Genomic DNA, 21,531 nt, shown 5'->3' on the forward strand with positions numbered 1-21,531 from the left:
TAAATTATTTTTATGCTATTAGAAGATGTACTTACCTGCCAAACCAAAAAGGATTTTAAAATTTAAATCTTGCAAATCAGTGTAAAACTCCAACACAATACATATAAATTAGTTTTAAGTTAATATAAATGAGAGATAAATGAGTCATTTGCCAGTGTAGGCCATGCTGATACAATCTGGCAGTTAAAACAGTATTAATGTGACCAACTTGGGAGTTTGCAATGCTTTCACTGGATGTATTGAAAACCGATCTCATTGAAAGGCTACAGCTACTACTCCAAATAAAGTCCTAAGAGTTTGTAGCCAGGCCAAAGGGTCAGACAGTTAACAACAGGACGAATGACTATTATAATGGTTTTGTAAAACGATGTAAAACACGAATTTGCAGAAGTTTCTGCACAGTACGATACCAAAGAAAACTTTTAACATATCTTGGTGACAATGCAGCCTTTCTTCGTTGCTGGTGGATTCTCTGAATAAAACACAGTTAGCAGTGCTACACACAGCAAATTTCTACAGCAAATTCAAGGGAGTCCAAGCTTACAGGCTTCCTCCCCCATCTTTAGTGTCCTGGGTATATCACCCAACACTCTCACAACTGTGCCTTCCCCTCACTTGGATGAAGGGTACTTCATCATGACTGCGTTAGGACTGATATCATATTTCTTACGTAAGTCACTGTAAGTTTTGTCTGCATCTGGTGAATATGCTTTTTTGCAAAAGGCACACATTGATTGTATGGTCTCAGCAGCTAGGGCTGAGCTGTGTAATGACTGGGTAGGAGCGCTCCCTGACCCTGGAATGTAAATTGCAGCTTAGAACATTCCAAAACCTGATTTACCCTCAGAAAAACATGTTCCTGCTCTTCTCACCATCTTGTCTCCAGTAGCTTTTTGATTGCTATTAGAATTCCTAAATAGAGGTGGGTTCATACCGCAGACTTTCTCAGTTTCTCACAATTATATTAATCAGAAGGTTTGGTTTGCTGCATTGTAAAGATTGAGTAATAACAGGCTAGGAATCTGGAACTCCTGCACTCAGAAAAAGGGGTGTATTGATGCAGATGTTTGGTTGATATTTATCTTTAATATTAGAAGAGAGTAAATTCAGTGATCTGGTGCTCTGGACATGTCACTGTCTCTGGGAAAGCATCAAACGCTTAAGAATTTGCATCCAAAGAAAATCAGTATGTTGTGCCTAAAGTATTGAAATTGAAAGCAATTAATCTTGTCTCTGCATCAAATCTCTCTCTTTGTTTTACAGAACTCGGTGCCATCTGGCTTTGTGCATCTTCACAGATAAATCAGCCAGGTGATCCGAACAATGACCACGCTGAAAACAGGCACAGAATGGCAGAGCTTGAGTTCTCCCAAATTTTGTCCCACAATAGTAAAGGTAAGAGGGACCAGAATTTGGATAGCCTTACCGCAGACACGCAATAGTATATATGATATACATGTACAGGTACACATTATGTGCCTTATTTCTCTTACGTTTGTATCACTCCACTTGCTCAGTCAATCTTGTCCTTCTCCTGCTCCCCCATCTTGAAAAAATACATGAATATATGAAATTCCATCTTTAGTCTTCTTTTTGGCCACTGGGAAATGGTCTCAGTTTGGGAAATTTATTTCCTGCTGGGACGTGTGCTGATGCACTGTTACATACTGAAGATATGAATCTGCTTTGACTTGGTAAGGATGGGTGCTGCTCGCTGCTCTCTGGAACGAGCATTTTTTTTTTTTTTGTGATTTTTACAGACCTTGCGGCTACAGGATGGTAACAGGTGCCTCAAAGACAACTTTTTTCTCAGAGAGACACAGAGGCTTATCAGCAAAAGCATGTTGGAATGATGCTGTATGAAGGGAGAAGTATGCATCAACTCCTGCTGTTTCTCAAGGTAGATTCTTGAATTCTGAACACGACACATGGTTACATATTTCTTCTCCTATTGTTGGTGGCTTTGAATATTACACTTCTGTTCTGAGAGGAAAGATGCAAATGACCAAATGTCTGGCTACTGCAGGGAAGTTTTAGGTGAGGAGAGAGCAAAAGGGATCGATCACAGGTTGACTTTTCTTTTTCCCCCTCTCAACTCTTTCCAAATATGTATTTCGGGAAAAAAAAAAAAGAGATTGAGAATGGCAAAAACAGGGCACGGGGGCACAGTAGCAATAGTGATGTGAATCTGCTTTGAGACTGTTACAAGTTTACAAGATGTAGGATATTTTCAAGTTAGAAAAGTCTGAGAGTAAAGAATGGGAAGGTGTTCTCATAAACAAAAGAAGTTCTTCTCCATTTTATGACAGATGAATTGAAAAGTGACCAGACAGGAACTGCAAGTAAGAAGTGCCAGTAGAAGGTTTCCTTACCAATACATTTACTGAGTGATAGCAAAATGGTATAAAAATGGTACATAAACTCAGTATAACGGCTTTGGATGGCCATTATATGGTTGGCTACAGGCACAGCATTTTCACTGCTGCTTCTTCAGATTAACAGTGTGGGGCACGTGTTAACTGCAGCTTTATCTTCACTGAAAAGAACCATCCCAGTTACTGTTGAATAGCTAATATGCTTTGCCTGTTCTGCTGTGAGATCATATTGGAAACAAGACATTGCAGTTTCACTGGGAATTAAGAACGTAAGGCCAAACATGGGCAAGATCACCACCACTTTTCCCAGATAATGTCTTACCTTTAGCTGAGATCCATAGATAAAAATCTGTGTACTTACGGACAATATTTGTTATCTCTTTTATTTTTGTTAATTGTTTTAAAAAATGAAAATTAGCACTTCGTAGAAGCTAAAACAATGCCTCAGGGTCTGTACTTCACGTGTCTGTTTTGTCAACTGATACAGTAGCCATGTGTTGGTAGGAAGAACATTCGGGGGAATATTCCCATTGAAGGCAAGATAAGACAGAGGTGAAGTCAAGCTGTCTGTCTCTTTTTGGTGTGTTTTGAAAAATAAAAAGGTAGTGTATTTAATATTGTATTTTTTTACTTCCTGTACTTGTTTTCCTTTTTTCTTTAACATATTTTTAACACCCCTGTAAATAAATCAAATTTTTGCTTCCTCCTTTTATATATCGATTATGCTGCTTTTAGTCTGAAGTTCCAGTGACTCACATAACTTAAAACTCATCAACAAGAAGCTATCTATTAGAGGAACTGGTTTTAAAGAGTATAACAAAAGATATAGGAAGACACTTTCATGGTCGACTTTCTTGATGTGCTAATTCAAAAAGAGATGTTGAAAATGTATTGGAAAACTGAAGCCTGAAGTCCATCTATCGCTTAGGGGCTCAATTTCAGCCTTATATGTACTAGCAAGTATTTGAGCTTTCATTCAAAAATGTTGATTTTTTTTTCACCAGCCAAATGACTGAAAAAAATTTATTTTAAACGTAAGCTATCCAGACCTACTAATATTTTAGTTTCATTACAATTATCAAAAGACACTGGAATTACTGTTGTGTTTAACAGCTACAAACAGCAATTGTCACCTGCTTTAACAATTGTAAACAGGAGATAGAGTTTACCACGGAGAAGGAAATACCACTGGGATGCAAAGGTAATTCAAATCTGATAAAAGCCTTAAAGGGAAAAAACTTCAATATTTGATTACCCCAACTCTTTGAATGTAACAGACAAGACACTCAAAAGGTTTTCTGTTAACATTGTGCAAAAAAGGTTTATTTAAGCCTGTGTGTTAAATCAAAGTCGCATAGAATTGACTATTCAGGAACAATTATTTCCTAAACAAAGAGAAACAGCAACTGTGCTAACAACTCATTTTGCCACTATATGTTCTAGCTAACTGCTTACTAATTAGTAATGATGAGAAAAGATAATGCATGTAGATAAATGTCTGTGGCTTCTACTATATTGTTTTCAAGTGAATTAGAGACCTAAATTAAAGGGAGTACTCCCTATTTGCATGGAACCGTGTAAATATTTCTTATGGAAACCTGAAACCACATGAAACTCAGGTAGTTTCACTTTGAAAGAAACCAGTTCTGTGTAAACAAACACACACAAATACTGGGTTAGAGAATACGCCACTAAACTTGCAGTCGTCTTATCTGTTAAGGGCAGGAATTTCTCAAGACTGTGTTGTGGTTTATTTTCAAGGATTTCAAGAAACTGGTGGTATTTGCTTACAAAAGTTGTGGATTGACAGAATCTATCTTCAGCACAAAATGAAGTGCTTTTGTTTGGGTTTGTGGTGGTTTGGGGTTTTTTGTTTGGTTGGTTGGTTTTTAAATTTATAACATATTGTGCTTGTAGTGAATCTGAGTATTAAGGTAAAATGTAGGCTTGAGAAATCAAATTAATCAAAATCGACATACAAGTTTCTCATGGATAACACTGTGGAAAGCCACAACATTAAAATCCAAATTTTGAACACTTGGCTCTTACCGGTGAATACTTATTGGTTCTTATCTGGTCTTTGTGTAAAAGGTATTCAGTAACGGTTTCTCTCATGATACAAGACTCCCCAAAGATGTGCAGAGATACCTGAAAATGTAGAGGGATAAAGCTCTTTTAGTAAAGGTTTGAATGCAAAGACTTCTGCACTGATTCCTGCGCACATTCTTTAATAGCTCGTAAAACAATGTGGTTAACCAAATTTTGCTATATATCTGCTGAAGACTGTAATTCAATTAAATCCACACCTCCCTTGGTCATACTGATTCAGGTGGAGTTCACTTTACACCTGGATTCAGATAAAACCTGTTTCACATAATTTTTGCTGTCCTTTCCCTAGCCCTGAGCTGTTTTGCGAGTGGGCCCGGCCTAGTGCGTTAGATGTTTCGAGGCAGCTGATCAGATGGCCATTGATTAGCAAGTGTTCGACATTTTCTAGCGTTATTAATTTTTAAAGACATCAAACAACACTTCGGACCGTTAATTTGCAGCAGCACACGGTAGCATTTTCCACATTTCTTCACAGAGTTCTCCGGGCCGAAGGGGCTGGCCGGAGTCACTGAAAATGCCGGGTTTTGCAATCTCTTAAACCGACGCCGGTTGTGCGGCCAGGGCAGGCTCCGGTCTGCGCCGTGCCCGCTCCGCTTTACCGTAGCTACCCGCAGGAATGCCGCCCGCGACGGGGACCGAGAGGGGTCCTTGATACCGCGCTGGGCTCGGCGGCCAGGCCCGCTACCAGGCTAGGGGCTGGCAGGGAGCAAACGCGGCCTCTGAGGAGCGCCAGGCCCCTTCCTCCAGCCGCCGGCCGGGGGCCAGGCCCGCTACCAAGCTGGGGGCCGGCAGGGAGCAAACGCGGCCTCTGAGGAGCGCCAGGCCCCTTCCTCCAGCCGCCGGCCGGGGGCCAGGCCCGCTACCAAGCTGGGGGCCGGCAGGGAGCAAACGCGGCCTCTGAGGAGCGCCAGGCCCCTTCCTCCCGCCGCCGGCCGGGAGCCGGCCCCGCCCCAGCGCAGGCAGCGGCGCTCCGCCTCCCTCACGTGAGGCAGCTTTGTCCTGCGCGAGCCACCGTCGCGGCAAGATGGCGGCGGCGGAGTCCAGCGACAGCGATGAGGAGGATTTGGTGAGCTATGGGACCGCGCTGCAGCCCCTGCAGGAGGGTAAGGGACCCCCGGGGAGCTCGCCTGCTCCTCTTCAGTATCTCCGTCGTGCGTTGCGGCGGGTGCTGGGGAGCAGCGTGGGCCGGGAGGCAGCCCCGTGTGAGGCGCTGAGTTCGGGGTGCCCCGGAGGGCCCGCCCAGTCCAGGGCCGCTGTCCGCCTCCTTACGGCTTTCGCTTCAGGCAAGCTATGGCGTGAGGGCCCAGTGCAGCTCTTCCTCCTTCTTCTGCCGCGGTGGGGCGTAGGGGCTGCCTTGGCAGCCGTGCTGGCCTGCGAGAGGGGTGCTGGGCGAGGGGTCCTGGGCGTGGGGCCCCGGCGTAAAGCAGTCTGGGAACGGAAGGCAGACTTCCCGCGACGGGAGTGTGAAAAGGATCTCTCAGTACTACACCGGCTTTTCGGCATGCGGGTGTGGGCCCGGGGTACCCCACGGTTTGTGCCGGCACTGCTCTGGCTGGAGCTGGGGGCCTGTTTTTCTTTCTGTCCTTTCCCCAAGCCTCAAAAAAAAGTGAAATTCAAATATAACAGCCCAAGTACTAGGGTGAACGTCCTACACTTATATTTGTGAGATGGACTCAGCATTGTCCAAGGAGTTACGTACAGCTGTGACTCCTGAGTCTGTGCCACTTAATTAGAAATAGTGTTAAAAAGGTGCAAATGTTTATGTCAAAGTCGATAGCTTTTGTGTTTTGTTTAAGTTTTGGACGTTTCTAATGTGGTGTAACTTCTCAAGGCAATTACTTAAGTGATTAAATCCTGTCGGGGTCTTGCATAGTTAACAACTAAAAGTGTAATTTCACAGGAAAAAATAAATGTTATTGGAACTCCTTAGAATTTAGGAATTCTATTTGAACACTTCATGCTTTTACTTTAGCAGTGTACATCAACAATGAATACAAATATTTAAACTAGAGTGGGAATAAGTGTGAACTGCTGATGCTTTCCACTTCAGGGTGGATACTACTTGATCCAGTTCTTAATTGTAAAGAAGAAATGGCATCTGGAGCAAGTGGAGAGTCTATTCTTTATGCAGTGTTGTGACTTAGTTTCTGATTTCTCTGTAGGTGAACGGATTAAAAAGCCAGTTCCTCTTCAAGAACAGACTGTTAAAGATGCAAAGGGACGATATCAGCGTTTCCATGGAGCATTTACCGGTGGTTTCTCTGCTGGTTACTTTAACACTGTTGGCACAAAGGAAGGTTAGATATTTTTCTGTCTTCTGGGAAGGGTTAATTGATTACCCTAATTTAATGTTAGTGAAAATAAATTAACTGTAATTAAGCATTTTTTTTTCCTGCTATTCATTATACTGTAAATAGTTGAAACAGTATTGTTGAAGTTATTTCCCCTTGACTTTTCGGACTGCAGTTTTATAGATGTTCCCTTGTTGTATCCTTAAGGTGTAAGGTTGAAATGTTTGAATTGTTTTCAAATATTATGTTGCAGTTTACTATACCTTCCTTAGATATTTACTTTCTTTAAAGGATGGACTCCTTCAGCTTTTGTATCTTCACGGCAGAAGAGAGCAGACAGAACCATTCTTGGACCAGAAGACTTCATGGATGAAGAGGTAAATTTAGAAAGGAATACAAATCTTTTGGAAGTAGCTGCCATGACAGCAGGTTTTTCAGGCAATGAAATCTTAAGAAGAACTTAAATAGTGAAAATGGAAGTAACTTTAAAATTACGTCTTGTATACAGTGTTATACTGCTGGGACCTATAGGATGTTTCATAGATTCATTTCGGAAGCTCCTGTAATCTCAATATTAAAAAAACCCCATAACTCAACCCTTTCACTTTCTCTGTCAGAAAATACAAATAGTTTTGAAGCTGTTTAAAATATGACTATTCAAGTTATTGAAAAAGTAACTGTATAAAAGGCTTGAAAAATTTAGCCAATATGAGAGTCATATCCCATTTTCTTTCCTTTACCGTTACAGTAAGCATCTACATTTTTCCATTTTGTCTATATTTTCCAGGATCTTAGTGAATTTGGGATAGCACCAAAAGATATTACAACCACAGATGATTTTGCATCCAAAGCTAAAGACAGAATAAAAGAGAAAGCTAGACAGATTGCAGGAGTAGTTGCTGCCATTCCAGGAACCACCGCATTTGATGATTTAATAGGACCCTCAAAGTAAGTAAATTTAAATAAAAGTTAACCAAACAATTCCTTTCACTTAGAAGTGTTGTATTGGTTAGAAAAGTAATGTTTGACCACAGTAATCCATGAAAGAGACTGGAAGATCTATGGTGTTACACTTTATAAGTGGCCTCCACCTGGATTTTTGTTCTGTACGTGCAGACTTGTACAAGGTAAACATTTACAAACTGGGATGTAGTGTATATGCAAATGTTGATACATTCAGATTTGACTTTAAAGTGGGGTATAAAAACATAATTTTGAATGGTGTATATATCTATATTATTTCTCAATAAGTATTAAAAATGTGGTTTGAGGTATTTTTTTTTCCTTTTGTTTCTTCTTAGAATAACGGTTGGGGTTGAACTGTTACGAAAAATGGGCTGGAAAGAAGGACAAGGAATTGGACCACGAGTCAAAAGAAAGCCACGCAGGCAGAAACCTGGTAAGTTCAACGAAGTTCCTGAACTCATTAATAGAAAGTTAGCATTCATAGACTGATTAGAAAGTTCATTTTAAAACCTCCTTTTATTTCGTCTGTTTATTTAATCTTTTAGATTTAAGAAAGAAATTTAATAAAGAATTGTAGTTTAATATGATGCTATTATGTCTCTTACAGACCCTGCAGTGAAAGTATATGGTTGTGCATTACCACCTGGACTGTCTGAGGGTTCTGAGGTATTAAACAGGCAAAAGTTGTTTGTTTGACTTATGTGAGAATGTGTGCTAACACATTTGGAAGACAAAACAAAACTCCTTTGATGTCTTTAAATAGTATTTTAACATGCAGTTCCAAGTTTTGTTAAAAGTATTCATAAATACTTATTATACTTATTGTGAAGGAAGGTTTTAATATAACTGGATTTATTCTTTTGCTACCTAAGCAGGTGTAGTTCATACATATTTTCATATATCATTTAGGAAATGCAAACTTGCCTACTCTCATGTTAACTGAATATTGTAAAAGCTCAACGTACAAAACTTTTTTAGTCATATTTACTGTTATATACTTTCATTTTGTACAAGGATGAAGAGGATGAATACCAGCCAGAGAATGTGACATTTGCACCAAAAGATGTAATGCCTGTAGATTTGACTCCAAAAGAGAATGTCCATGGACTTGGCTATAAGGGTTTGGACCCCTCACAAGCTTTGTTTGGTGTATCTGGAAGAGAACACCTGAACCTTTTCACAGGTGGTTCTGAAGACACCAGCAATTTACTAGGTGATCTGAGACACAGTAAAGGAAGAAAACTAGGTATTACGGGTCAGGTAAGGACATTTTTTAGTGTATTTTATTATTAGTGCAGTAAAAACTAAATAAATTTTGTTTTTTCTTCTGTGGAAGGCACCTAGTTGTTGTAGGGTTATTGTAAGAAATCTTAAGTGTGGTTTGAGAACAGGATTTTTTTTTTGTTTTTTTACTTTATTTGAAGATGTGGGCAGATTCTTAGTACTCTTAAATGCCTTCACTTATTGATATTGTTAAAGAGAACTATAAAATACCTCACTGTAAATAGTCGGGTGGAGAAAATTCTTGTGTGACTTTGGTTAGAGAAAGTTAATATTCAGTGTGTTTTTAGTTTACATTTTTTGGTCAATTTTACTTTCAGTAATGTTGAATCTGTCAGCTAGAGAGGTTTGGCTTCCCTCCATGGTATTTGTAGTTCTTATGTAAAAGCACTGTCAGTTAATATTTCTGGGAATTATACTTGTTTAATTTTCATGCCAGCTTACATTTTTTTCCTTTTGAGAACTTAACCTGCTCTTAGTCAGATTGCAAATGTTACCTTGTAGACTTAGGCTGCTGTCCTCGTTCTGTACAGACCAAACTCGCTGTCCCTCCCTGCCAAGGGAGTGGAATATGTTTGCTTTTGTGTTCGGTGAGGGTTTTTTTCCACTAGTTGGTAGCACTTTTTTTTGTGAAGCTGTACATTTTTTTCCTAGTGTATATATATGTATACTGGACATCTTATATAATATAGATAGATAGATATACATGTAGATGTGTTCTGACATGTGACTTATTTTTACACTTTTGAATTATCATAATTTTTATTTAAAATACGTTTTAGGCTTTTGGTGTAGGAGCTTTAGAGGAGGAAGATGATGATATTTATGCAACTGAAACACTGTCAAAATATGATACAGTTCTAAAAGATGAGGAACCTGGAGATGGCTTGTATGGCTGGACAGCACCTAAGCAGTATAAATCTAAAAAAAGTAAGAACTGTAGTTCTATCTAAAGACATATTTGTATGTGTAATTTATGTTTGGGGGAAAAAAAATGACATAAGTATATTCTGTATTTTCCAAATATTTTAATTTTCAGTGGGCTAGTATCTTCCAGCCCTGATATCTGAAACTTCATCTAGTCTTTCGATATTGAAGTGTCCAAATCGGGAAATTATTTCCCAAGTCATCCACTAATCCCAATGTAGATTAAACCCCCGAATTATATTTTTAAAAGGACAATATGTGCTGCTTTGAGATACAGCATTCACTTCCACTGAAGGAGACAAATGATTGTGAATCATGGCTACAAAATATGACCCAATACTTGCAAAGAGAAATTATTTTTAGATTAACTTGTGTATTTTCAAACAACATTTGTAAATTTTATCTTGATACCACTTTATTTTTAGTGCAGTTTTTAAGTGCATGAAATACTGTAGTGATTTCTAGAGTACCTGTTGACGTTAGTTGTACACAATTAATGGCACTCGTGATGTTAGCTATGCACAGTAGTGATACTGTTGCCTCACTGTTAGCCATGTTCATCTTGCAGCAATCTCTCCGGTAGTAGTTTTTTAGCTGTATAATACTAATCTGGATTCAGAACCCTTAATTTTAAATGAAAGGTAGTGAAGACAGAACTACAATTATGGTCCATAAAAATATATTGAAAAATGGAAAATATTCAGAAAAAATGCTTTTTGCCAAACATACACATTTTAAATATTGACCAACTCTATGGTCAATTTTGTAGGGTCTGAAAGAGAAGTTAAATATATAGGCAAGATCTTGGATGGTTTTTCCTTGGCATCAAAATCATCAACTCCAAGCAAGGTAAGCAGATACTGGTATTTTTGTATTAAGAATAACAACAGCAAATTGACATGTGAGCTGTATGGACTTTACTGTTCCTCAATGTTTTTTATGTTCTTAGAAATAAAAGTTCTGGTCAGCAAGAAAGATTGCTGAATGAGCAAAATTAGGTTTGTATTGAATAGCCTCCAACACTATAAAATTTGTCAGACTACTGGATGAATTTAAACTTTGTCTGTGTACTGGCTTTGAACAAATGCTTTCCACACTGTCCACTGTTATTTGGCAGAAAGTTGGAGGAATGGTTCGATTGAACTTTGACATTAAAAAATGTACATCTTTTGCTTCTAGATCTTTCAGATGTAACATTCAGTTTTTTGTAAAAATCAGGCCCCATGCTTCATCCACTTCACTATTTTGGTGACAAGTTAACTTGTTAGCCATATTCTCAGGTTTGCATCATTTATGCCATATATATTTGCATAAATTAGAATGATAAACATAATTGTGTGACATGGTCCTCTTTCTAATGAAGAAAAAGGAAGAACATTTGCATGGTATATAAAATTGCATGTAGAGGAGGCACAGGAATAATCTTTGAAGTAACAGCTTGAGTGAAGAACATGAGGGAAAAGGACTTTGAAAGTAATTAAAATACAGTAAGCACAGAAGTACTCAATAGTCCAATTGATTAAATCATGTGACTTCGGTTTAAAAAAAAATTAATTATTAAGCAATATCAAGAGCATTTCTCAGATAAAAGCAATGCATATTGAGACTGTTGTTAATTTTGCTGTGGCTTGATGTGTATGTCTTCCTATTTTTCATAATCGTTACATATTAACAATATAACAGTTTGGTCCTGAAGTTTGTATTACGATGCCACTTACTGGGTCTAAAAGAATTAGTAGCTTGTAATAATCTGTTTCTATGGCTAAGATGTAAGTTGAGGAATTTTTAGATTGAGGTGACTTTTTTGGAAACACATTTGTAAGTGTTAAATACAAAGTCCTATCTCTCTCTCAGTCGATTTTTGTTTTGTCGTTCCCCTGCCAAGATTTATCCACCACCTGACCTGCCACGAAATTACAGACCAGTCCATTACTTTCGACCTGTGATAGCAGCTGGGAGTGAAAACTACCATTTACGGAAGGCATTAGAGGAATCGACTGGAAAACTTGAGAGCGATACAACACAACAAAGCAGGCATGCTTTGAATGCCTCTCAGAGGAGGGAACGACTAGGAGAGGCTGGTCTAAAAGGTATTGATATATGTGACCACACCTTTGCTTTTGTTTCAGGTCCCCTGTTTTGTTTATGTAACAGTAAAAATTTGGTCTAGCCTTGAACACTATTTTCTAATATAAACATACTAAATCTAGTTGGCTTAGCTAGAATACCTTATCATTGTTTAGTTTCATCTCAACAGATGAATTGTTGACATATCTGCCTGTATTTTCATTTACTTAAATCTTTTAAAGATGAAAAGTACATGTGGGATTGTGTTTTATTGTGTTGGGTTTTTTCTTTTTTTTGTGGCCTTATTATGAATTTGGAATATAGTAGGCTGTGAGTGTTTTTTTTCCTGTAAAATGAGGTTTCACTGAAATAAATGCAAACTCACTAAAAAGGTAACTTGTAAATGTGGTTCGCATTTGTATCTACAATAGTAAAGTTTACAAAGTAATATGTAAATATGTGGTAAATGGCATAAAAGATGTAACAGTGGCCAATCTTTTATCTGCCATCTCTGCCATTATACTGTTTATTGCTGCTTAAGAGCATTTTCTCTGCATGTATATGCATAGTGGTAGGCTTTTTTCCTCCACTAAAGTGGCAGAAATAGTTGTAGTAAATTTTCACTTCTATTTATCTCTTACTGCTTTTTCTGGTTTTAGGTCCGACTCCTTCTGTTTTGGAATATCTGTCTGAGAAAGATAGAGAGAGACTCAAAGAAGTGAAACAAGCATCTGAACAACAAATGAAAGCAAAAATGTTGCCTCAGCAGTTGCAAAATAGCAGATTCCAGCCAGCCTCCCCAGATGATGCTTCTCACAAATGGCAAATGTTGTTGGGGGGGCAGTTAGCAAATGCTGGTTCTAGTGACTTCAAACCATTTGCAAGAAATCCAGAAAAACAAAAAAGATACGAAAGTTTTGTGAAAAGTCTTAAACAGGGAGAAAAAGGTAACTGAAGAGATTAATCCTGACATTTTAATTTTTCTCTTAAAAAATATTTCTTGATTTATTTTTTTTTCTTTTCTTTTTTCCCCTTTTTTTTGTCCTGATGCATTTTATGTTCACTATGAGTTCTCTTCCTGAATTCCACAGCATTTCTCCCTCTACGTCTTTTTAGGGCCAATATTAAAATAAATGTTTACTGATACTTAATTGTGTTGACTTCAGGAAAACTGCTCAGTAATTTAAGTGTCAGCAAGACTTGATTTTAGGTATTACATTTCATACTTTTATGCTGTAGCAGAAGTGAAGTTCCCCAGGATGTTCTAGTTAATTGCCTGTATTTCTGGGTTTCCCTTCTTTCATTTGCCAAAGTAGACTTCAGCTTTGGCCAATACCATAAACTATGCATGGAACAAGCATTTTCATTTAGTTTTTTTCTCTTTGAGGAGTAAAACTGACAGATCCTATAAAGGCAGAAAAATTATCAGGTCACAGTAGAATGGCAATTTTTTTCCTTTTCTCACATAAGACAGGAAAAAATCAAAAGAAAACCCATACCCTGCACTTCCAGAGGAGATAAGGACCCTAAAGTGAATGAAGTAGTTTACATTTGTCAAAGCTGCTATGACATATCGTTTGGATGCTAAACTGCCACTGTCACTTATGTTCTTCTCAGAAAAGTTTGTAGCTGTAAAATCATACCATACATGCAGAGCTCTTACTCAAAACAAAAAAACCCTAACCCCATTCATCTGCTCTTTTTGTGCTGTTTCAGTCTCCTTCCATTTTGTTTAGGCTTTTGCTATTAAATGATACTGTGATGTATCTTACGTTAAACCAGGTACTTACGATGCCTTGTGGTGAGTTCCCCAGTACTGTGATTTTTCTGTAAGGCATAAAAAGCTGAAATCTGATCTAGGGAGAGCAGCAGCAGCAGGTGAACCTAGATTGTCTTAAAATAAAAAAAAAAAAGGTTGGTTTGTTTTTAAAATTTTAAAGTACAAAGGGGCTATTGGGGAAGAAGAAAAAAGGGTATCAGCAAAGTTTTGCAGAGGAAAGGGTATAATGTCAGGTAGAAAATCTGTTTTTTTTTATTTTAGAATTTTTTTTTTTAAAATCATCCTTTTCACTATATGAAAAAAGATTTCCTGGTCAGTAGCCTCTTCTAGTTACCAGATTGGGGCAGACTGCTTGAGCTTTGAACCCATAGTTCCTCCGTTCAGGACTGGATTTTTCCCTGTGTAAAATTGAATAGCCTCTTACGACTGTAAGTGCCTCCTTAGTCATAATGATGAAAATGCAGAAATAGTTAAATAACTTGAATGATTAAGATTCTGTTTGTAAGAGAGTCTTTGCTTGGCTGGTGTTATTTCCTGTTCCTTCTGGGAGCAAATGTGAACCTGTTGCTTTAAACAGGGTCTGTATTGTTTACAAAAACCTGTGTCCAAATTCTGTATTCGTCAGCGGGCACTTCATATACCAGAAAGCCCGTTGGAAGTTACCAAAGCCAAGCCGGGCTTACTCCCTGGTTAACTCTTTTGTTCTGTGTTTCAGTTATTTGATAAAGCTTTGGATTATACTTTTTGTTTTAAACGCCTCTTAAATACATTAATTATTTTGAACATTCCTTAGAGGGCAAAGAGTAAGGAGTCAGCATTACAAGTAAAATTATTTAAAATATCTATCTTGCATTTGGAAAATGCTATCATTCTTGCTATCTTGAAAAACTACCTCTGCTTATCAAGGCATATCACAGTTGAGATTAATACTATCCTGAAACTAAATACTCACTAAATATTTGCAAGGATGTTTGCTTATTATCTTACTTTTTGTTGGAAAAGCGTCAGACCTAAGTAAGCTGTAATCTCTGCTAAGCATTTCTCTCCTTATCTTATAGTAGATACATTAGAGCATTATTTAGACCCGAGTATGACGGAATGGGAGCGAGGAAGAGAACAAGAGGAGTTCTTCCGTGCAGCAATGTTCTACAAATCCTCAAATTCAACACTGTCATCCAGGTTTACCCGGGCCAAATATGAAGATGATGTTGACAAAGTCGAAGTTCCCCGGGACCAAGAGGTATATGCTGTTTACAGTCTTTTAGTATATTGGAGCTGCAGCTCCTGCCTTAACCCTGACTTTCAAATTCTTTTTGTTTAAAACTCTCTTGTAGATATAATGTCAATGTTTTGTTGCCCTTCTGTTTAGCAAACTTTTGAAAACACTCACTGCATACAAAGCAGTGACTTGTTAAACTACACTTAAATATTTATGTTTCTGTCCTGTTCTCAAGTCTTACAACAGTAATAGTCAATTCAGTAAGTTGTTACTTATTTAGCAGCTATAAATGTTTGACTTTTTCAGAATGATATTGATGATAAGGAAACTGCTGTGAAGATGAAGATGTTTGGCAAACTCACAAGAGACAAGTTTGAGTGGCATCCTGAAAAGCTGTTGTGTAAAAGATTTAATGTTCCTGATCCATATCCTGAGTAAGATGATTGATACTGATATTTTTAACACTTTTTGAAAACTCTGAGTTTTTCGTATGCTTGTGGAAAATCTGGGTTGATGTTTTCTTTTTGTGTCATTATAGATGTAATATAGAACTGCCTAATGTTTTTATTTGCCTCATTAAACATGGTGACCTCTGACAAAATAGTATGCATTGTAAGGACTACTGTAGATGTTTCAGCTTGCAGATAATTTGAGGCCTTTTCTGTGATGAAAACAATAATCAAGAAACACTTTTATTTCCCTATAGTTCTTCCATTGTTGGGTTACCAAAAGTGAAACGAGACAAGTATTCTGTTTTTAATTTCTTAACTCTGCCTGAGCCCACCACATCTGGAAGTCAAGCAACAAATGAAAAAATCCAACAGAATAACAGTCTCAACAGTAAGTTTGTTGTTACTTTATTCATTTAGCTATAAATGAGATAATAGTATAGAAAAAGCATATCTTTGTCATGGTGAACTTCTCTACCTGATTTTTTTTTTTAATTAAAAAAACCCCAAACAAATTGGAAATAAATTCAGTGACATAAAAACTGAAGTCAGAGATATTATGCTAATTTCTTCTACCTAGAAGACATTTATAGGTCAGATATTCATTAGAAAGACTTAAAAAATGTCAAACTATACTGAAGAAGCAGAGTAATTTAAAATCAAGTAGGCCATGAAATGCAGGATAATTTGGCATGCGACTGATATGAATGTTTGGGATGTCTTTAGAACCAAAGAAACCTTCAAGATGGGATGTATCGGATAAAGAGAAGGAAAAAAAAGATTCTATCAGTGAATTCATTAGCCTTGCTAGATCAAAAGCTGACGTTCAGCAGCAGCCACCAGTGCCAGCAACAGAAGAATGTGGAACTGGGCCGAGTGAAACTCTTCCCACTGAGGTGAGTTTACAGCAGTGTTTGAACTTAAAGGGGAATAGCTGTAAATCTTCACAACCTTGAAACAAGGTTGGGCAATGTATGAATTGTTTTAATACAGATCAGTTTGCAGAAGAGCCAACTCAGGATAAGCAAAGACGTGAGGATTGTACTTTGAAGAATTTTGAGATTATAGCTGTGAGATGTAAAACATTTACAGTATGCAAGGACAGCAAGTATGACTATACTTGAAGTAGCAGCTTAAGAGAAGAAAAAATGTAGCTCAGCAGTCTGGGAGTTAAATTCAGTCCCCTACTCCCACTTTGCTCACAGGCACAAAATATATTTTTTTCTGCTTTGAATGGAGGAGGGTGCACATTCTGGGGAGAAAGGTGATGTTTTCCTTTTGCTTAAATTTAGTAATGTATAATTGAAGTTTGAATTAATGAATTAGAATTCATAATATCTGAGGATCTATTTTCAACTGTCTGTGTAGCAGAAATTGCACTACCCTTTACAGGACATTGACTTAGTTTAGCAGTGTTTCAGAGTTTTACTATTTTGGACTAGCAGTTCCTAAGATTGTATATTTCACAGCTATTGTGATATTTGAGTTTTTTGTAAATATATGTCAGCATGTTCTAAGTTATTACTTATGAGAGAGAGATTGTTAGTTTCTTTAGTGTTTAAATACAGTTTGTTACGATGCTGGTTTGCAGGTAGCTAATGAAGATAAGGATCAGGAAGAAGAAAGCAGACCATCCATGGACTTATTTAAGGCCATCTTTGTGAGTTCCTCAGATGAAAAATCATCTTCCTCTGAAGAAGAGAGCGATGAAGAACAGCAACCAACTACTTCGGTAATAGATTCAGAAACCACCAAGCAAGTTGATATACCAGACAGTTCTTCATCTAATGTACAAGGTAATACTTAATGGATGTTCATTTATTTATAAATACCTTGTAAAAGCTTCATTAATGAATCAAATACTCCAGGACTGCTAGGGCAGTGCTATGCTGTTGTGCAGATCATCTGTCATTGGTGGAGCTGGGCATGTAGAAAACGTGAATAATACAGCACTGAATAAGGCCTTCCCTGTTATAGTGTTATTTACATTGTCATGTGTCTTGTGTGGACTTTGTAAGCCAACTGCCCAATGGAATATGCTTGTTAAGCAGTGAGGGAGAACAAAACATCTAATGTTAGAGCATACTTCACTGGGTAATACAGGGAAACTTTTATACCTATGATAAATTGTAAGATAGATTGATGAATTATGACTGTCTTGTGGTGGATATTTGACACATTCAGAAATAAAAAACTTGCATTTCTCTGATAATTAAATTCGCTCTCTAAATACTGACATTCCAGTAAAATATAATGTTGAAACAATTTTACTAAGACATCAAAGTTGTATTTTATTTGTATTCTAGTTATAAAAGTTGACAGAATACTTTCACAAGATTGGGAGAAGACTAATCTCTTACTCTACTTCTTAGTAAAATTTAATAAGCAAGCTGTAAAAAGCTCCCATATTTTCAGGATGTCATTAAATTAACAAAATGTACAATATATTTAGCTTACAATGGAAATACTTTATCCACTTACTGTCCAGTTGGTTCTGTTAACATCTAACTTTTAGTGTTTATTAACTTTATACATCTTGTGGAGTCTTTTATTCATTCTAAGTAATGGAAAAGTAGTACTGTGTTACTAAATGAAAGCAAACACATGCACTGATGCTAATTTAATTAGTAATTGTATAGTGTAAAAGGTCAATTTTGATTAAAAAGAAAGGAAAAAAACCCACAACAGTATGTTGACATGTTTCAGAATGTCAGCTATCCAGTTGGGCAAAGCAGTCCACAGAGATATAGGATGCTGATCAATTTACTTTTAGACGTTTTTAAAAAGCCTCCCTTAACTTTCTTCAGCGCTACTTTGAAAAAGTGTTACCTTATTTTCCTTTCAAATAAAGAAGTTTTTGTTTTTTTCATAGAGAATGTGACTGCTACAACTGATCCTGGCATTTCTTTGTTGCCTACATCAAAGCAGGAACTGGATGCAACAGAGGAATTTGGACCAAAGTTGCCTCCAGCTTTTTCTTCTGGTAGGTTCTGTAGGTTTCTAGTATGTAAATTCTGCACATTGAAGTTGTATGTAAGATATATGATATTTCTCTTTAAAAAACATTTGTGAATAGGCACTTTACCTCTTAAATGCCTGTGTTATGTCAAACTGGCATCAGCAAATGCTTTGTTACCATGCTATGATCCACTAGCAGGAACCTCTTTGCCTGTCTACCAATTTTGTGGTAGCTCTGTAGAGGCAATGATAAAAAATTGTAGTGAAAATACAGGACCAGCCTTGCAATTTCTTTTAATAACAGATTGCAAAGGCATTTAATTACAGTAGGAAGGTTGCAGTTAGGAGTTTCAGACACTTCATTTGCATTTGAAAGCTTAGGGTTGGTTGTTTTTTTCTTTTTTTTAAACTATCCTATTAGAGTAAAAGTAATATAGAATTTAATAATAGAATTACCTTGTCATGTTTTTTTGTTTCCACATTTGCTTTGCGCTTTAGGCTCTACTTGGCAACAAGAACTAGTGGTGCCAGCAAGTTTTCCTGGGCCTAGTAGGAAAGAAAAACATCGGAAGAACAGAGAGAAACACAAGACTAAGAGAGAACACAAACACAAAAAGGAAAAGGTATTTAATTTAAATAAACAGTTTATTGATTCTTTGATCTGCCAGTCAAAATTTCTTATTATTTATGCTGGGTTGTAGAAAATAGATATACTAAGACTAGAACTTAAGCAACTGAGTTCCTCAGGTGTCTTGAAACCTGAACTTCAGAACAGAAAATTATCCAACTAGGGTGCTGCTTTTTCCATATATACAACGTGACTACAGGTAGAATCTTGTGGGTAGTTTAATGTTGTATGCTGAAGATGTTAGGCATATTCTGGGAGCTGCATATAATTCATGGTTTGTATACAAATAATAATAATGAAACTTCTATTTTAGGGGGGTTGAGTGCTTGGGATGTAACATGATTTTGGTACATATATATATTTTTTTTTTTTAGCTCACTCTGAGTAGTGGAAAAGAGTCATTGTTAAGCGTTCTGTTTCAATTAAGCTTGGAGTCTACACTGAAATCAACTTTTTGCTGTTGTTGCCTTTCAGAAAACCCAAGTCTTTCACAATGAAATAAGGGATTGTTTCTCTTCTTTTTACAGAAAAAGAAACACAAGAAACAGAAAAACAAAGGAAAGCACAAGAATAAAAAATCAGAAAAAGACAGCAGCTCAGACACTGCAGATAGTAGTGACAGCCTTAGTGATATAGATACCACAGGCTTGTCACCCAAAGAACTTCTAAGAAGGTAAACAGAAAGTTTACTTAAACACTTGCAAATTTTGCAGTGAATAACTAAAACCTCAGTTTATGAGTTGTCATTCTAGTGAACCTATTTGCAGCAAATATGGATCATCCAGTCCCTTTATGAATATAAAATACTGCTCACTTTTTTTAATAAGGTGAGGAAAGATTACAAATATTAGGCATCTTAAGCTAGAGGGTAATTAATTTTAGGGTAGAAGCCTCTTAAGGTAAAGGGCACTAAATACACAACTGTACTAGTTAATGGAGGTTATAGTTAAAGATGACTGATATTTTTGGAAGGTATTTTGGGAATTAAAAATTGAACAAGTGGAGGTAGTGATTCCTATTTCCGTTACTTTGTCTGCTTCTCTTTACTTGGAGACATTGGAAGCAACATTGTCTGCTTCAGAGTGCTTTGAGTCTGCTTCAGTTTGTTGATAATTAGCGAAAGATCCAATTCACATAGATCCATTGTGTGGCGTTGATGCTTAAGATAATTCTGTGCTTGAGCAGGGAGCAGTGAAGTAAGCAGAACAATGCTTGAGTCATGTACATGTCTGCTAAATTTAGACTGTGCTGTTATAATTTTATAAACTAGAGACTTCAACAGAGTGCCAACAGAAATGTGAAAATCGAAAAAGAACAATTTCCAATTCCATTTTGTTCACACACTTGAAATGAAGTACAAACAAAAGTAACTGTCTGTAGTTCAGATCATAGTCAACTTTAAGTGCATCCCATGTGGAACAGTCACTGCATTGCCTTCTGTTTAGCATCTCTTATTAGCTGAAGGAGAGGTCTCGACATATGTGTTGAAATACCACATCCAGCTGGCCTAATGGCAAAATGATTGGAGTCTAGGTGTTTAGTGGAATAGACATGTACCAATGGAAAGGCTGGTATTCCAAAGGACTCTGCCTTCCATTCCTTTGGAACTTAGCTTCAGTTTTGTATTGGGGTTGTCTTATTTAAAAACTGAACTACTTCTCCTTCTATTTCTAAGTAGCTAAAATATGTTTTTATGCATTTTGCACAGAATAGACTTCTTTGTACAAGCAGTTATTTTGGAAGTCTTTGCATTTGCATGTCTCTCTCACTGAGAAAATGTTTTTATCTCACGTAACTGAGATCTGTCTCTTAAACCAAGGTTTAAGAAACTGCTCAAGTAATTAAATGTTCTTAATGTTGCATGTTATTATTCAGTCTGACCTCTTTCTTTTGCTTTCTCCCTTTTAGGTTAAAACAGCTTCAGTATTGAAGAGGTAGCTTGCTTTCTTCAGTTCTGTGTGACTTTTGATCTCAAATTTTTGATCTCCTCTATGATGGTAGATCAATTGTGTGTACTTTGAAGCACTGTAGATACTGTATTCATATTGAATTTGTTTGAAAGTAAATGTGTATATGTTTATTTTGTGATGCTTCATATGTTCAAAACGTATGGATTACGGAATGTTGAAAAGACTCCTTTCTGGGCAGCATAATCTGAAATACTGCAGACTCTGTTTTAATTAACATGAAACAAGATATTTTAATAAACTTAAGTATTAAAATCTTTTTTGTATGGTAAGTCATTGCCTAGGACCTCTAAAATGCTGGAGAGTAAATTTCAGTCTGAATTAAGTTAGGAAGTTAAAAACTAAATAAATGTAAAATTTGTATTGGGTGCAAGTCTTTTTAATGAGTCTAATGCAGAATTTGACGTTGCAGTTTTGCAGTATCTGGCTGTACTTGGAGTGATTTTTACATCTCCAAATTGTATATAGTTTTTACTGTAGCAGATCTAAACCAATAAACTGTCACTCACACAAA

At 37.0% G+C, this 21,531-nt stretch overlaps 1 protein-coding gene across 2 annotated transcripts; it reads left to right on the forward strand.

Annotated features, from left to right (window-relative positions):
• The first annotated feature begins 5,384 nt into the window (after positions 1-5,384).
• Positions 5,385-20,985, forward strand: GPATCH1 (G-patch domain containing 1). 2 transcript variants are annotated; one of them, XM_072871814.1, is made up of 20 exons: positions 5,385-5,587; positions 6,647-6,781; positions 7,067-7,152; positions 7,563-7,723; positions 8,077-8,174; positions 8,349-8,407; positions 8,756-9,001; positions 9,805-9,952; positions 10,719-10,798; positions 11,835-12,039; positions 12,676-12,963; positions 14,855-15,036; positions 15,322-15,449; positions 15,722-15,855; positions 16,191-16,360; positions 17,056-17,260; positions 18,337-18,447; positions 18,921-19,045; positions 19,578-19,723; positions 20,959-20,985. In XM_072871814.1, exons 1-20 carry the CDS (start codon positions 5,509-5,511, stop codon positions 20,978-20,980), a joined length of 2,808 nt encoding a protein of 935 aa, XP_072727915.1. In that variant the 5' UTR covers positions 5,385-5,508; the 3' UTR covers positions 20,981-20,985. The 2 variants fall into 2 exon arrangements, with proteins under 2 accessions (XP_072727915.1, XP_072727916.1); XM_072871815.1 differs by having other exon boundaries at positions 5,414-5,550.
• Positions 20,986-21,531: the final 546 nt, after the last annotated feature.

Source organism: Ciconia boyciana, chromosome 9, assembly GCF_034638445.1.
Source record: "Ciconia boyciana chromosome 9, ASM3463844v1, whole genome shotgun sequence".
Lineage (NCBI taxonomy): Eukaryota > Metazoa > Chordata > Aves > Ciconiiformes > Ciconiidae > Ciconia > Ciconia boyciana.

What these genes read in the sequence shown, in the direction of transcription:
- GPATCH1 (XM_072871814.1), top strand. Translation starts at nt 5,509, where the DNA reads ATGGCGGCGGCGGAGTCCAGCGACAGCGATGAGGAGGATTTGGTGAGC. An exon ending in GCTGCAGCCCCTGCAGGAGG is followed by an intron (nt 5,588 to 6,646) that starts GTAAGGGACCCC and finishes ATTTCTCTGTAG; the next exon opens with GTGAACGGATTAAAAAGCCA. An exon ending in GTGAAACTCTTCCCACTGAG is followed by an intron (nt 16,361 to 17,055) that starts GTGAGTTTACAG and finishes GCTGGTTTGCAG; the next exon opens with GTAGCTAATGAAGATAAGGA.